The following is a 14,665-nucleotide window of genomic DNA, read 5'->3' as shown; positions in this document are numbered from 1 at the left end:
TGACTTTGATTAAATATTCATTAAATATTCTCCTCCCATTTACACCTCTCTTAAATGTCCATTATTGTTACAGTCATACGTAATAAAATATTAAACACAGTTTTGAACAGGAAACTGGTGACCATCCCTTAATATGCATCAAAGCCTTAAGAAGATATGGAGAAACAGAAATTATTAAAATTAAGTTTTTGATAAAATTGCAAATACATTACGATTACTTTATCTATTTTTCATGAAGGTGCAGAGTTATTGGAAGAACACTTCCGTGAAATTCGTGTGATGCGTCAGCGTCTAGAGGAATCTATCCACACAAATGATCGACTCAGGGAGCAGCTTGAAATGCGCCTGGCTACTGCAGCCAAAGAAAACAGTAAGACACTGTCAGGCACCTTACTTATTTCTTTTGGCTGTGATTATGATGTCAAGTGAAAATTCTGAAATATGGCAATAGGATGGATATATCATGTGCTCCAACAGTACTCCTCCTCTAAGGGTGGTGCAGTGATTCCTCTTTTTAATCTACCCTATTCTGAGAAGAGGTATCTATCCTTCACATAATATTTACACATTAGTATAGCTAACTGTAGCAGAGCAGGGTACTGAACAAGAGTTATGTGTACATGCCCTTTAAGTAACTGTAACCAAAGCAACCAGGGAGAAGGAAAGCTGGAATACATCAACTGTAATGCTGATATTTTCAGATTCCTCCAGAATATGAGTTCATTGATTTTGTCCAAGAATAACAAAACAAGTAAGTGAAAGGAGAAGTTAAAAGTTAGTTTGCACACTGGACTGTTGTTCCCTATAGAGAACAATTCCCTATATTGGGAAGACTAAAGCTACCACAACACTCTATGCACTGTCCAACTCCTTTTGGCTAAACGAGGGTGTGTGTAACTGGTTCTCGGTTCATCTCTGAACTTGTATTCTCATCTGTTTCCGCCTTTTGTTACTTCACTTATTTCTGCCCCTTTTTCATAACCCATTTTGCATCTCATTAGTCTGATAAAATCCTGAACAATGTTGCAGTCAATCTGTTATCCATCCCCTTTTATCCGCATTTTACCTTCTGGTTTCCAATCTCTTAATTTTTTAATTCTCATTTAATTTTCGTATTTAAGGCCTTATTTAGCTTCACCCTTATCTCTGTAACTTCCACTGTACCTGAAGTTTCCTCCCCACCCACCCCCAACTCTTCATTTTTATTTGCCATCCACCCAGACTCCTAGCTCTGGGATTCCCTGCATGTCTCCCTCTTCATCCCCTTTTCCTTCTTTGATATATATATACAGAGCTGGGCTGAGAAGAGGCAAATAGAGTTCGATCCAGAAAGGTGTGACGTGATACACTTTGGAATGTCAAACTTGAAGACAGAGATCAAAACAGCATTAGGTCCTCTTCACTTTAACTATTTTGATAATCATTTTTAAATGAGTGGTTATTTATTTCAGCTGCTGATGAATTGGAATCCCTGATAAAGATTTAACACTCTTGACATTATAATGTCTGACCTAGTCCTTTTTGTTTTCTTGTAGCTGTTGCACCCACTAACATCTACATCCAAGGACTAGAAATAATGACTCAGTTGTCGGATGAAAACCGAATGTTGAGGGATGAGATCCAAGCTCTCCAGTGCCGGCTTACTCAAGTTTCCAAAGGTAACGCCCTGACCAGAGACTGAAGACCCTCTTTAAATGAAGAGTTACTGATTATAAAAAGAGTTATCCCTCACTAAGTTAATACGTACCTTCTACATGGCACTGGTTTAAGCATTCAAAGAAGAAAGAGTCAGATTCCCAGTTTAAAACAGGTCAATGAAGGACACCAGTTTGGTGTTTTATGAAGCAGGGAGAGGGTGATGGTCAGCTTAAGTCCTAAATAATGTGGCCTGGACAATGTTTTCTTTATAACCTTTCCCTTCAGACAACCAGGCTTGTAGTCATACTATCATTTTCATACTACTATTTATTCCTAAATTGAATTTAATGATTATTCTGTGTTTCTGTACTTCAAGAAATTTTAAGGAAGTAGAACAGAAAAATTCTGATAACATTTGGCAAGTGAAACAACATCTGTTGAAAGGGAAACAGTTAATAATTCAGACCAGGCAACTTTCAGAATCTGAATCAGATTTAATATCACTGACATTTGTTGTGAAATTTGTTTATTCTTTGCGGCAACAGGACAGTGCAATACATATGAATTACTATATGTTATAATACAAAATTAAGAAAATTAGTGCAAAAAGAGATTAAAAAGTGAGGTTCTGTTGATGGGTTCACGGCCCTTTCAGAAATCTGATGTCAGGGAGAAGAAACTGTTCCTAAACATTTAGTGTGTGTCTTTAGGCTCCTGTACTTCCTCCTTGATGTTAGCAGTGAGAAGAAGGCATGTCCTGAATGATGGGGGTCTTTAATGATGGATGTTGCTTTTTCGAGGCATCATCTTTTGAAGGTGTCCACGAAACTGGGGCGGCTAGTGCCCATGATGGAGGTGACTGAGTTTACAACCTTTTGCAGTTTTGTCTGATCCTGTGCACTGGCCCTTTCATACCAGACAGTGATGCAACCAGTTAGAATGCTCTCCATGGTACATCTGTAGAAATTTGCAAAAGTCTTTGGTAACATAGCAAGTCTCCTCAGACTTCAAATGAAATATAGCCAATGTTGTGCCTTCTTTGTAATTGCATCAATGTGTTGGACCCAGGATAGATCTTCAGGGATGTTGAACTTGAAGCTGCTCATCCCTGAATTTATCCTTGACTTGAGCTGTGCCTAGCTGCTAGTCGAGTTTGTAGAGGGAGTAGAGCAGTAGGCTGAGCACACATCTTTGAGGTGTGCTAGTGCGGATTATAAGCAAGGAGGAGGTGTTATTTCTGATACACACTGACTGTGGTCTCCCAGCAACCTATTGTGGCAATAGGCAAATAGCAGTGGGTCCAGGTCCTTGCTTAGGCAGGAGTTGATTCTGGCCATGACCAACCACTCAAAGCACTTCTTCACAGTAGATGTGAGTGCTGCTGGGCGATAGTCATTGAGGCACCTCACCCTGCTCTTCTTGAGCACCAGTATAATTGATGCCCTTTTCCAACTACAGCAGTGATAGATTGAAGATGTCCTTGAATGTTCCAGCCAGATGGTTCATCTAACCTGCCAAATGTTTCCAGCATCTTCTGTTTTAATTTCAGATTTCCAGAATCTGCAGTTAAAAAAAAGATCAGTCTTGTTGCCTGATCTTCCACAGGCAACAGTGTACATGATTGCAGCACAAGCTCTCCTGGCCCTTAGGGAATCTGGATAACTTCGGATTTGTCATACCTGGTTCTACAGGGGAGCTTGAGAAGTTGAGCAGCTTCATCTCAGGAGCTTAAAGCATCCCTTAGTATGAACTAACACTGTTCAGATAATTTGAATTATCAAACCAATATTGTGCACTTTTTTGTGAATAATCAAATTAATCTGTAATTAGTCTGTAATACCAATCTGTATAATATATTATTACAGCTTTCAACAAAACTCTTTTCCTTTATGGCACTCTTTAAACCCGATCATTTTTGCCAATTGGTTGCTCACACTTCCTCATCTGTTTTTGTTTTGAGTGGTATATATTTTTCTTGTTGGAAAACCATAAACTCCAGAAGCTGAAAATCTAAAATAAAAAAAAGAAAATGCTGGAAATACTCAGCAATGGGGCAAAATCTATGGTTAGAGAAACAGATTGACCATCAGCATTAACTTAGTTCCCTCTCCACAAATGTTGTCTGACTTATATTTCCATATTATCTGTTTTTCTTTTTCTTTTCTTATGGCTTTATGAAGCTTGTTGGAATGTTGTTCCTTCCTACTGTCAATCAGTAAAGTTATTTTTATTTAATGATAATAATATTTAACCAAAAAAATAACAAAAGTTTAGCAAAAAACCCCAATAAAAATATTGCTGAGGAAAGTTTAGCAACTAAAGAAAATTATTCTTGTTCTGAAATTTGTTTTATTTTACCCCTATAGAACAGGCTAAAGAAGTGGAACAAATGAAGGAGACCCTTTTAACAACCAGGGCCAGATACAAACTCTTGGAGACGGAGCTGCATCACTGGAGGGAAGAGAACAAGAGGCTGCAAATAGAAGTCAGGGTTAGCCAGCAGAAAGCACAACAACTAAGAGAGGAGCAACAATGCAGCCAAACCAAAACTAATAGGTGCTGAGACTGATGTTGTTTTCTGTTTTTACCTGGTTTATTGGCAGTTTATGCTGTTCATTTAACTTACCCAGTGACTGCATTACGTGGAGCTGGATTTCACTGGACTATCTGTTCCAATCAAATGAGATAATCAGTAAATGACTGACTCATTCATATGTCAAATGTAAAGGCTTATTTTAACTGCATAGAATGTTGCAGTTAGATGCCACAGTTTATCCAGGCAAAATAAACTTAAGATCTGCTATGATTAGTGTCAATCCTCTTGCAACAAATTCTCAGTTCTATTGAATTGACTGAGTCCACTTAGTAAATGCAAATCCAAAATACAGAATTCATACGGTTAGTAAATTAATTGAAAGATAACAATAGCTGGTATGTAGAATACAGGTGCAACTTAAGGTTTCAAAGGTTGAAATTGAAAACTGTTGATGGGGAAGCAACAACATTTTGTTTCTCTTCCAACAGTTGCGTATCTTGGAATATTAAATTCTGAATCTTGATCAATGTGTAAGCAGTTTCCTGCCATGGTTATTCAATCATACATTTACTCTATTTCAGCAAGCAGGGCTTACTACTTTTGTGTTTCTGCTCTTACTTTGAATGCTTGGTGTTTGTATTCTTTGAACAAAATCCCCTTCATTGTCCTATCAATACTCTAGCCTCTACTGCCCTTGACTGGAGCCTTTGATAAAAAAGCAGTGAATGGTGACATTTTAGACTTAACACAAACCAATGATATTCCAAGATGGGATACATCATATAAATCAGAATGGCAGTAAGACAGTGTATAATTAAAGCATCTGTAACTGGTATTTTAATGTTATTTACTTCACTGACAATTTGAGGTCATCATTGTTTTTAAACATAAAGAGCCTGATGTCACAGGCTAAATCTGCAATTGATTTAGACACAAAAGGAAAACATTCCTTTTTTTGCTTTTCATACAAACCAATAAACTGGTTTATTAATAATGTTACTGCAGAGAAGCAAAACAATTTCTAAACTGTGAAACATAATGTTTGTATTCCTTGTTCTTCCATGTTTGATTTCTCTATCTGCCCAGGCTGTTCCAGGAGATGACCGCGCTCCAACAGCAGCTCAAAGAAAGCCACCAGCTGACTCATTCCCTGGAATCAGAGATTAAAGTATATGAAAGGATGTATGGAAGAAAGAAAAGTTTCTCTGGTAGGAACTGATCAATTTCAAATGTCATCAAATAAATTTTTCATTTTTTTAATTCTGCCTAAGCTGTCCTAAGTATCATAGTGGACAATTCTGAATTCCTCAACACAATTTTTTTAAATGTCGGTAGTTTATTTTGACAAATAATATTAATCTGGCCATGTGACTATGGGCACTTATTTACCATATTGCCTGATAATTAACTCTGTTGATGTCAATGGAATAAAATATCCCATGGGAAGTATTGATAGGACACCATGCATATTTCTGTATCTGTGATGTGTAACCACTACATTTATTTAGTATGTTCACATTGAAAATTAGCATAATCAAACTGATCTATTCTTGTGTCTTGCCAAACATTATTAAGTTCTTAGTGTACAGTGTACTTGATTAAGATCAATTTGGGAATACATAATGTATTTGGTTTGTGGTGATTATTAACAGCAGCATTTTCTTTTGGGAAGCCATTTTAGTATATTTTTAGCATTCTAGTCCAAAATTATATTTCGCAAACTGAACCAAAGAAATAGCTGAAAAATTAAGGACAGGAAAACACCCAACTAATTTATCAAGACCAATATTTGTAGAGTTTACACATTCTCTCCGTCACTGCATAGGTTCCCTTTGGATTCTTACGCCTTTTCCCAGTCCCAAAGCCATGATGGTAGGCTAAAAGCCTTTTAATATTGGCAAAAAGAATCATAGCGAAGTTGATGGCCATGTACATGCAGAAAGTAGGTTACAAAATTACAGGGAAATAAGAGGAGGGTGAAGGAAAAAATTGGGATTGCACCTGGGTACCAACATGAAACTGGGCTGAGCGGTCTCCTGTGTCACAGTAAGGATGAGACTTTGCCTTAGATTTAAGGATAAAAACAATCTGTCATATACAGATGTAAGCACATTTAAATCAATCCTATGAATATTTTCATTGGTACATTATGCTCTCAAAACAATATTTGGATTATATACAGTCCTGATTCAGTACAGCTACTTGGATTTCAACCGTTGAAACAAGTGAATGCAAAATGTAGAGAAAACTACCAAAGTTTTTCACATTTCAATACTAAAGACATGCCTCCATAATCACGTTTTTCTCAAAAGCCCAGTGTACAAGTTAAAGTATTTTTATCACCCTGAATGGATAAGTTATTAGAAAAAGTTCACTGGCTTTCTTGAATTGTCAATTATATACAACCCATTCAAAATCCACAGCTGGAAGGCCACTACGCCATTCTTTGATACTACAGAGGTTAGCAACCCATTGAAAATCAACAATGTCACATACACAGGAAAGAATCGCTGTCACGATCATGTTACAGAATGACTAAATTGATAATAAGTCAAAAGCTATGTTATCTTTATTGCAAGAGCATTTAAGTACAATCGTAGAGATAGTTAAGCATCTTTGGTGAATCTTCATTTGGGAGATTGTATATAGGATTTGCCTCCCTACTTGCAGGATTATTATTTATATTATTATTATTTATTGTAATGCCTGCACTGTTTTGTGCACCTTATGCAGTCCTGTGTAGGTCTGTAGTCTAGTGTAGCTTTCTCTGTGTTTTTTTATATTACGTAGTTCAGTGTAGTTTTTTGTACTGTGTCATGTAACACCATGGTCCTGAAAAACGTTGTCTCATTTTTACTATGCACTGAACCAGCAGTTATGGTCGAAATGACAATAAAAGTTGACTTGACTTGACTTGATGAAGGCAGTGAACAAGATTCATTCCTAGAATGACAAGTTTCTTGTATGAGGAGAAGTTGGTCAATCTGGGCTATACTTTTTGGAGTTTTTATAAGGGAGATAAATGAATCATACAAAATAGTTAAGGCAGTTAATAGTGTAAATGCAAGGATGTTTCCTTTGCCTTGGGCGTTTAGAACTTGAGGTCACAGGAAGAGGCCATTTGGGACAAAGATTATAAGAAATTTCTTTATTGCAAGGGTAATCTTTGGAATTTTCTAACTAAGAGGGTCATGGAAGTGCAGTTAGTCCATGTATTTTTAAGATATTGAGGGAGTTAAGGTAAATTGAATTAGCAGAGGAAAATGCTGCTTGAGTAAAAGATGAACTATGATCTTACTGAATGGCAGTGCAGCCTTGAGGAGACCAAAAGATCACCTCTCACTTTTATGTTCTTAATCCACTTCACATAATACTATGAATTAAGCTAGTGCTTTTTTGAGATTTGACTAGAACATGAAAGGGTGCCATTTGGCCATCTCTAAGAGCACTCCCATCAACCTTCTACCCCTACTTATTCTCCTGTAACCTACAATCCCTCACATGCCTATTAATTTAATACCTCAGTACTTAAGTCAAAATTGGATAGAATTTTGTATAGTAGGGGAATTCAGGGTTATGAGGAAAAGGCAGGTAGGTGGAGATGAATCCATGGTCAGATCTGCCGTGATCTTATTGAATGGTGGAACAGGCTCAACAGACCAGATGGCCTGCTCTTGCTCGCATCTTCTTGTTCTTAATTTTCTCTGATTCTTCTACCACTTGTCAAGACTGAGGCTACTTTATAGCAACTAACTTATTAAGCTCTAGTTTCCGCTGACAAAGCAACAGTGCACTAGTTTATGGGCTAATTGGTTTATTGTAAATTAAGTGATGTTAGGTGGGGTAAGTTACAGAGAAATAAATGGGATAATGGTTTTGATGGTATTGCTCTGAGAGACTGTGTAGATTCACTGGGCTGAATGGTTTACTTCTATGCTGTAAAAACAAATTATGAGCTAATATAAAGTTAGGAGCCGGTGTATCCTCCTCTGAGTCCTTTTCTGAGCCATTCTATTGGAGTCTGGCTGGAGGTATTATGGAAGCCTTGCTGAATGATAGATGGAGCTTAGTCCCAAGAAACCTAGGTTTTGAAGCTACAGGTGCAAATAAATGTTTATGAAAAAATAAATTGTGAGATAAAGAGAATGGAGCTGAAGATCTCTGTTTCACCATTCAGTAAAATCTTCGCAGGTCTAAGCTTGGCCGTTGTCTTCTTTATAACCTTTTCTTTCAACTGACACCATCTTTAACTTAAGTTCACTGCAGATGAATTGGCTTTCTTCACAGTCTATTTTGCAGTGTGATATTATTGATAATTGTGAAATATAATCTTCAATGGGTGTAACTGTTTATCTACGCTTGTGCCTTTTCATCTATGTTACATTAGCCAACTCTGCTTAATACCTTTGTACAATGGCCTTTAAGATACAAATGTCAGACCCAAGTTTCTCCTTCTCTAAACCAAACGTAGAATGCTTTCCATTTTAATCATTCTTCCCAATACAAAGTGATCATTAATTCTTTATAAAAATCAGTCAAGTGTATTATCACCATCTAATATATGAAATTTGTTGAGTTATAGCAGCATTACATTGCAGAGACATAAAATTACTATAAATTACAAAATAAAGCAATAATTAGGTATTGTTCATAGGTCCATGGACTGTTCAGAAATATGAAGACAGAAGGGAAGAAGTTGTTCCTAAATCCTTGAGTGTGGGTTTTCCAGCTTCTGTACCTCCTCCCTGATGATAATAACAAGTAGAGAGCATGTCCTAAGTGATGGGGATCTTTACTGATGATTGCTACCCTCTTGAATATATCCTCAGTGGTGGGGAGTGTTGCATCCATGACAAAAGTTGGTGAATCTAGATCCTTCTTGTAATCCTGTGCTGTGGAGCCTTGATACCAGTCAGAATACTCTCCAGCATATATTTATAGAAATTTGCAAGAGTCTTTGATGACATACCAAATCTTCTCAAACTTCTAATGAAATAGAGCCGCGGCTTGCCTTTTTCATAATTGCATCAATGTTTTGGGCCCAGGACAAATTCTTGGAGATGTTGACACCCTTTCCACTGTTGTTGCCTCAAGGAGGAATGTTGCATGTTCTCCTGATTTCCCCTCTTGAAATCTATAATCAGTTCCTTGGTCTTGCTGATGCTGAGTGAAGAGGCCAGGCTGAAAACAGTCTATTACGAAACAATAATTTTTCAACAAGTTCTATTTCAAATACACACTTGAACTAATTCTGAAGACTCGGGTTAACAGCATCTATGGAAAGAGAAGCAGACTTAATATTTCAAGTCAAAGAAACTTCGCCAGAAAAAAGTGGAAACAAGAGAAAATAAGGCAGTTTTAAATTGAGATAGGATGGGTGAGGATATGGTTTTGAGATATGGAATAAAATTTACTGTTACCGAATTGGTGAAAAAAAAACTTTTCTCAACTTGTGTTTCTTAATGCATGCAGCCCCGCATTTCAGAAAATTACCAACTGAGCTGCAGTTGGAAAAATATGGTCTGCTCCAGTTTCTTAAGAGAGAACATCATTATTTGATGTATGAAACATGGATAGGAAACTTTAGAAGGATAAGGATCAAATAGCGGCAGATGGAACCAGTTTAGATGGGGATCTTGCTCAACATGAAAGAATTGGGCCAATGGGCCTGTTACAGTGCTGTATGACTCTGTGGCATTTAGCTACACTTGCAAGTGGCAATTCAAACCAGATGAGAGACAAAGAAAGCACTGTGAGAGAAGAGAAATAGAAAATTCAATGCAAGTACATGGAAAATGGATATTACTTTAATCTACAGCGTTTCAATTTAGTTACAGGGAAAAAATAGCAAAACTATTCCTGTCTATCTGAAAGAGGCAATTTAGGATTCGTATTAGAAATAAATGGGCCTAGAAATTCCTTTGCATAACTCAAAGATAAATAGTGAAAATCAGCTCAACCTGGATTGAAGTATTATTTTGCCGATTTCTGGGTCTCACCACTTGGGAAATTGATCTTTTTAAGTGGTTCTCCCAAATAACTTGTACTGTTGTGCAATTTGCAAAATTTGTTTCTACTGTGTTTTTATTTCCCAACATCACTGCCATGAAAAACAATTACTGTTCACTCACACAACAGGATTTGAACAACCCAGCTTCCTCTCAAACTATTCTAGTTAAAGGTCTAACACTCAAACTGCTTTGTTTGTCCAGTTATCTGAAAACAGATGAATGAATGAAATTAATTTATTTTGGTCAGTACAAACATAACAAAAAGCATAATTTACAACGATGATTTCAAAGGACAAAATTACAATGAAGGAAAGATATTCTTTAAAACAGACCGAAAGGGTGTAGGCTGAAGCTACAGCTTATTATGCCTACACCTCTTACTTATACAACAACATATTTGGCGTCAATCATCACATCAAAAACAAAAAAATTTCATGATCTTTTAACACAGAATCCAATTCCAAATATCATTTATTTACATTACTCCCATTCATTTTAAATCATGTATTTTATATTTGTTCATTAAATAATTTTTTTAAATTGTTGTGTAGTGCATGTTTTTAGATTCTTACTACAACTGTTCCACAGATTCACCCCTCTGACTGAAATACAATGATTTTTTACATTTGTTCTTATCCTTTGTTTTTGAAATATACATGTTCCTCTAAAATCATGTTGACTTTCTCTCATTTTAAACCACCTTTGGATACTTTATGGTAGTTGTCCATTTTTTAATTTATAGATAATTTGTATTATTTTAAAATCCACAAAATCTCTGAATTTTGAATTGTTTAGTTGAATAAATAGTGGATTTGTTGGCTCATAATAACTTGTCTTATTTACAATTCATATAACTTCCTTTTGGAGTAGAAAAATTGTATTTGTTGTTTTGTATGTATTTCCCCTTACCTCTACACAGTAAGTCATATATGGGACTATAAGTGAACAGTATAATGTATATAAAGATTCCTGATTTAAGAAATTAAGCGGAAACCTCGACTCCTTTGACCATGGTACTCCTAGCTTTCCAACCTGAAGATATTCCTCCATCCATTGCAGTTTCTTGCCCTCTGCTGCATTAAAGCTATCACCCAAGCACTATCTTAAGGATAGTAGGCTTTTCCCACAGTGCACAAAGGCAGGTCTTGTAAGGGCTTCCCCAATCTGTGTGGGCTTTTATAGACAATGCTCATATCTTTACAAGGATGTCGGTGGTACTCCTGCCAGATCCACCTCGCTGGAGCCTGGAAGGTATCTGTGCCTCCTGCACAAAACGTAATGTTTAGAGCCTGATCTTCTCCTTACCATCATTGTTTTATCTATCCAATCAGCAGCAGCACTACTTAGCTGTAAGAATGTTGCTTCAATGATGGGTTTTAAGAACTGGCTGAAGAAACAATATCTGGAATTTTAAATGCCAGCACCTCTGACAACTGTTAATATATCAAATAGACAATATTGACACGTGGTATTATACTTTTCCTTTGATTTCAAGATCTTACTTTTTATAAACAGTATTGTGACCTGCTCTAGGTCAAGAATTAGAGGAATAAATAAAAAGTAAATTCATAATTTTAAAACATAACCATTTTTCCCTCTCAGTTTATCCTGGAGATGTTCAACATCATGCTGGTGGGCATCACGCCTTTGACATCAGCGACTTCCTGATGGAAATCAGAAGCCTTCGGATTCAGCTGGAGCACAGTATTCACACCAATGGCTGCCTGCAGAAGCAGCTGAAGGATCAAATGGATGAACATCGGCCAGCCAGCCTCAATATCAATCACTTGACCTCATCAGCCAATGAACATATGATCAATAAACAGCTATTCCAGGGTGAGGCTAGGGGATAAATAGAAAGGCCTTCCATTTCCCTCCAAAAATTTCATGTCTAAAATTCCTTTACTTGGAGTTTACTAAGTTTTGGGAATTTTAGACATGAAATTTATCAAATCATGACCCTTTAATTGGTGTTAGTCTGTTCATTTTTTTATATTTATATTTACAATAGATCACAGCAACAATCAGAAATATAAAATACTAGTGTGTTCTTAACACCATTGCATTCTAAGCAACTTTAGGCCTATTGCCAGGCTTCCTTGGAGAATATCTCAAAGAAGTGCACCTTTTTAATTCACCTGGTCACATATTGTGAACCTTAATTTAACTGCATATGGTGAGAAATGCAAGCTTTTTTTAATGGTAAATTTAAAGAACACAATTTACCATAGTTTATCATTTTTAGGATCTAAATTACTTCTCTCACACAATAATTTAATGTTTGTTATGTAAGAGTTGGAGGTAGAAACTTTTTTGCCAATGAACAAACTTCCTCCTTGATCCAGAAATGTTCCGAGGTTTTTTTTGAGCACGGAAAACAGATGTGACTACAAGAAACCAGGCAAAAATAAATAATTTAATTTAAAATGAAATCTCTTTCCCTTTACAACTATGGTATTGCTTTGACTGAGTTTAGCTGTACTTCAGTGTGATCTTAAGGCGTGCAGGTATCCTAAGTAAATAATATCTTTTCCCTTAGATCTATTATTCAAAAGCTTGCTACTGAGTAGAACTTGCCTGGAAATATTGCAATAACTCTGACACTCCAGATTGCAACAATTTGAATTAATTAAATGATTTTTTTTATTTCTGAGATTCCAATGAAGTCACCATGGGTTGACATCCTTCAATTGGAGATAGCACTACATCTCATGACGTTACTGATCTTAATATAGGTTAGGGTTAGCATTACTAGAGGAGCCCTTAGCTTGCCTCATACCAACTGGGCAGAGAGAAACTTGTATAGAAAGATCAAAAACCTGGCCTTCCGGTCTCAAACAATTAATATGGAGTCAGATGCTCAGGTAAAATGGTTAGAGATCTTATGATCTGATAATTTATCTGCATCACTGTTTTAAAATAATTATTAAGGTTTCTTGTTATTTCAGTTAATAAATATTATTGCTGATCCCATTCAATGATCTGTTTAAGTAATTATCTTAATGCTTCTCCTGGTTTTGAATACTGCAGCTGATGTTTGTAAGTGAAAAAATATCTATGTTTAGCATGTAAATATAAGAAGAGCCAGTATAGGCACATGGAGCTTAGAAAAACAGAGGGCTATGGGTAACCCTAGGTAATTTCTAAAGTAGGTATATGTTCGGCACAGCATTGTGGGCCAAAGGGCCTGTATTGTGCCGTAGTTTTTCTATGTTTCTATTCTGAAAAAAATATATTCACTTGTTTTCTGATGTTTTGTGTTGTTTATGAACTTTGTAGATTGCGTGCCCTCACCACCTGTTCGAGACACTGGTATGTTTTCATCTTTTCAAACGCAGTCTAAGGCAGTTTCCTCTGTGGTAGATCTTAATGTAGAAGACACATCACAGCAGAATGGTAAGTTTTTATCCTCTGATATCCTTTAACATGTCTGGTTCCTTGCCTGTTATTTGCCTAACACCTTGCCTATCAACTATCTGTTTACCTGTTGCATTTTGTCTTTGTCCAGTATATGTATCTGTTGTCTCTCTCTCTCACCTCTGTTTAACTCCTGTCCCGCCTGCTTATAACTTTATAGTGATCTATGTGTGCGAGTGTGTCATTTTAGATTTTGATGCTATATTCTTTGTAAACTATCCCACTGATTTTAATTTTACTTGGATTATTTGGTAAATAATTTGTTGCCATGATTTTTTTTTAAAATCATTCAAATAAGGATACAAGAGAAAAAGTTTTAAGGAATGAATCTAGTTGAGTGGAAAGGATATCATTGTGAGGACATTCTGGAAGCAATATTCCTAATTCAGTTAAATTTACCATGATTGTGGGGAAAAAAAGACAAGTATAGTGCGGGAGTAACTCTTCTAAACTGGGCTAAGACGAGATGTATTGGGGCAAAAGATATGATTTAGCAAAAGTGAACTAGAAATTGTACCAACACAAAATACTGAAGGAAATCAGGTCAGACAGCACCTATGGAGAGGAATGAACAATCAACAATATAAAAAGAAAGAAAAGAGGGAGAGTATATCTTCTGCTCCTTCCCCTCCCCATATCATCTTATTCTAGCTTCTTCCCACTTCCCTTCCAATTCTGATGGAAGGTCTCAGCCCAAAATATCAACTGTTTACTCCCCTCCATAGATGCTACCTAACCCTGGAACCCACTGCCAGGGGATGTGGTGGAAGCAGGTATAACAGCAATAATTGTGCAAGTTGAGAAAAAGTAAAGAATTAATGCACGGTTAATAACTTGCACTTCCATGGAAGCAGATTTGACAGCAATATTTAAGGGGCATTTTGACAGACACATGAACAGGCAGGAAATGGAGGAATAAAAAACCATGTGCAGTTTAAAATGGTGTAATGGATGACACTGACATTTTGGGCTGAAGATCCTATTCCTGTGTTATACTGTTCTAAATTGGATTTAAACGTAGACTGCAGTTAATAAGTTTGATATTGATACCAAAATTGCTAGG

The 14,665-nt window shown here is 36.5% G+C and overlaps 1 protein-coding gene and 1 long non-coding RNA gene across 15 annotated transcripts in view; one reads left to right on the top strand and one right to left on the bottom strand.

The window, feature by feature from the left end:
- pde4dip (phosphodiesterase 4D interacting protein) overlaps positions 1–14,665 on the top strand; it is a 422,313-nt gene that overhangs the window by 393,136 nt on the left and 14,512 nt on the right. For all 14 annotated transcript variants that reach the window (XM_073063246.1, XM_073063248.1, XM_073063241.1 and 11 more), the window contains 6 exons: positions 239–370; positions 1,536–1,658; positions 4,005–4,194; positions 5,261–5,382; positions 11,788–12,021; positions 13,465–13,581. In XM_073063246.1, coding sequence (XP_072919347.1) covers positions 239–370; positions 1,536–1,658; positions 4,005–4,194; positions 5,261–5,382; positions 11,788–12,021; positions 13,465–13,581 — 918 coding nt within the window. The remainder of the gene's footprint in view (positions 1–238; positions 371–1,535; positions 1,659–4,004; positions 4,195–5,260; positions 5,383–11,787; positions 12,022–13,464; positions 13,582–14,665) is intronic.
- Positions 6,726–11,788, bottom strand: LOC140737083 (uncharacterized). The gene is made up of 2 exons (XR_012101054.1): positions 10,306–11,788; positions 6,726–9,448 (listed from the first exon to the last, which is right to left on the bottom strand). It is a non-coding gene; the product is annotated as an uncharacterized lncRNA (long non-coding RNA).

This window comes from Hemitrygon akajei, chromosome 12, assembly GCF_048418815.1.
Source record: "Hemitrygon akajei chromosome 12, sHemAka1.3, whole genome shotgun sequence".
Classification (NCBI taxonomy): domain Eukaryota; kingdom Metazoa; phylum Chordata; class Chondrichthyes; order Myliobatiformes; family Dasyatidae; genus Hemitrygon; species Hemitrygon akajei.
The sequence above is the reverse complement of the archived record's forward strand: the minus strand, read 5'-3'. Positions and strand labels throughout refer to the sequence as shown.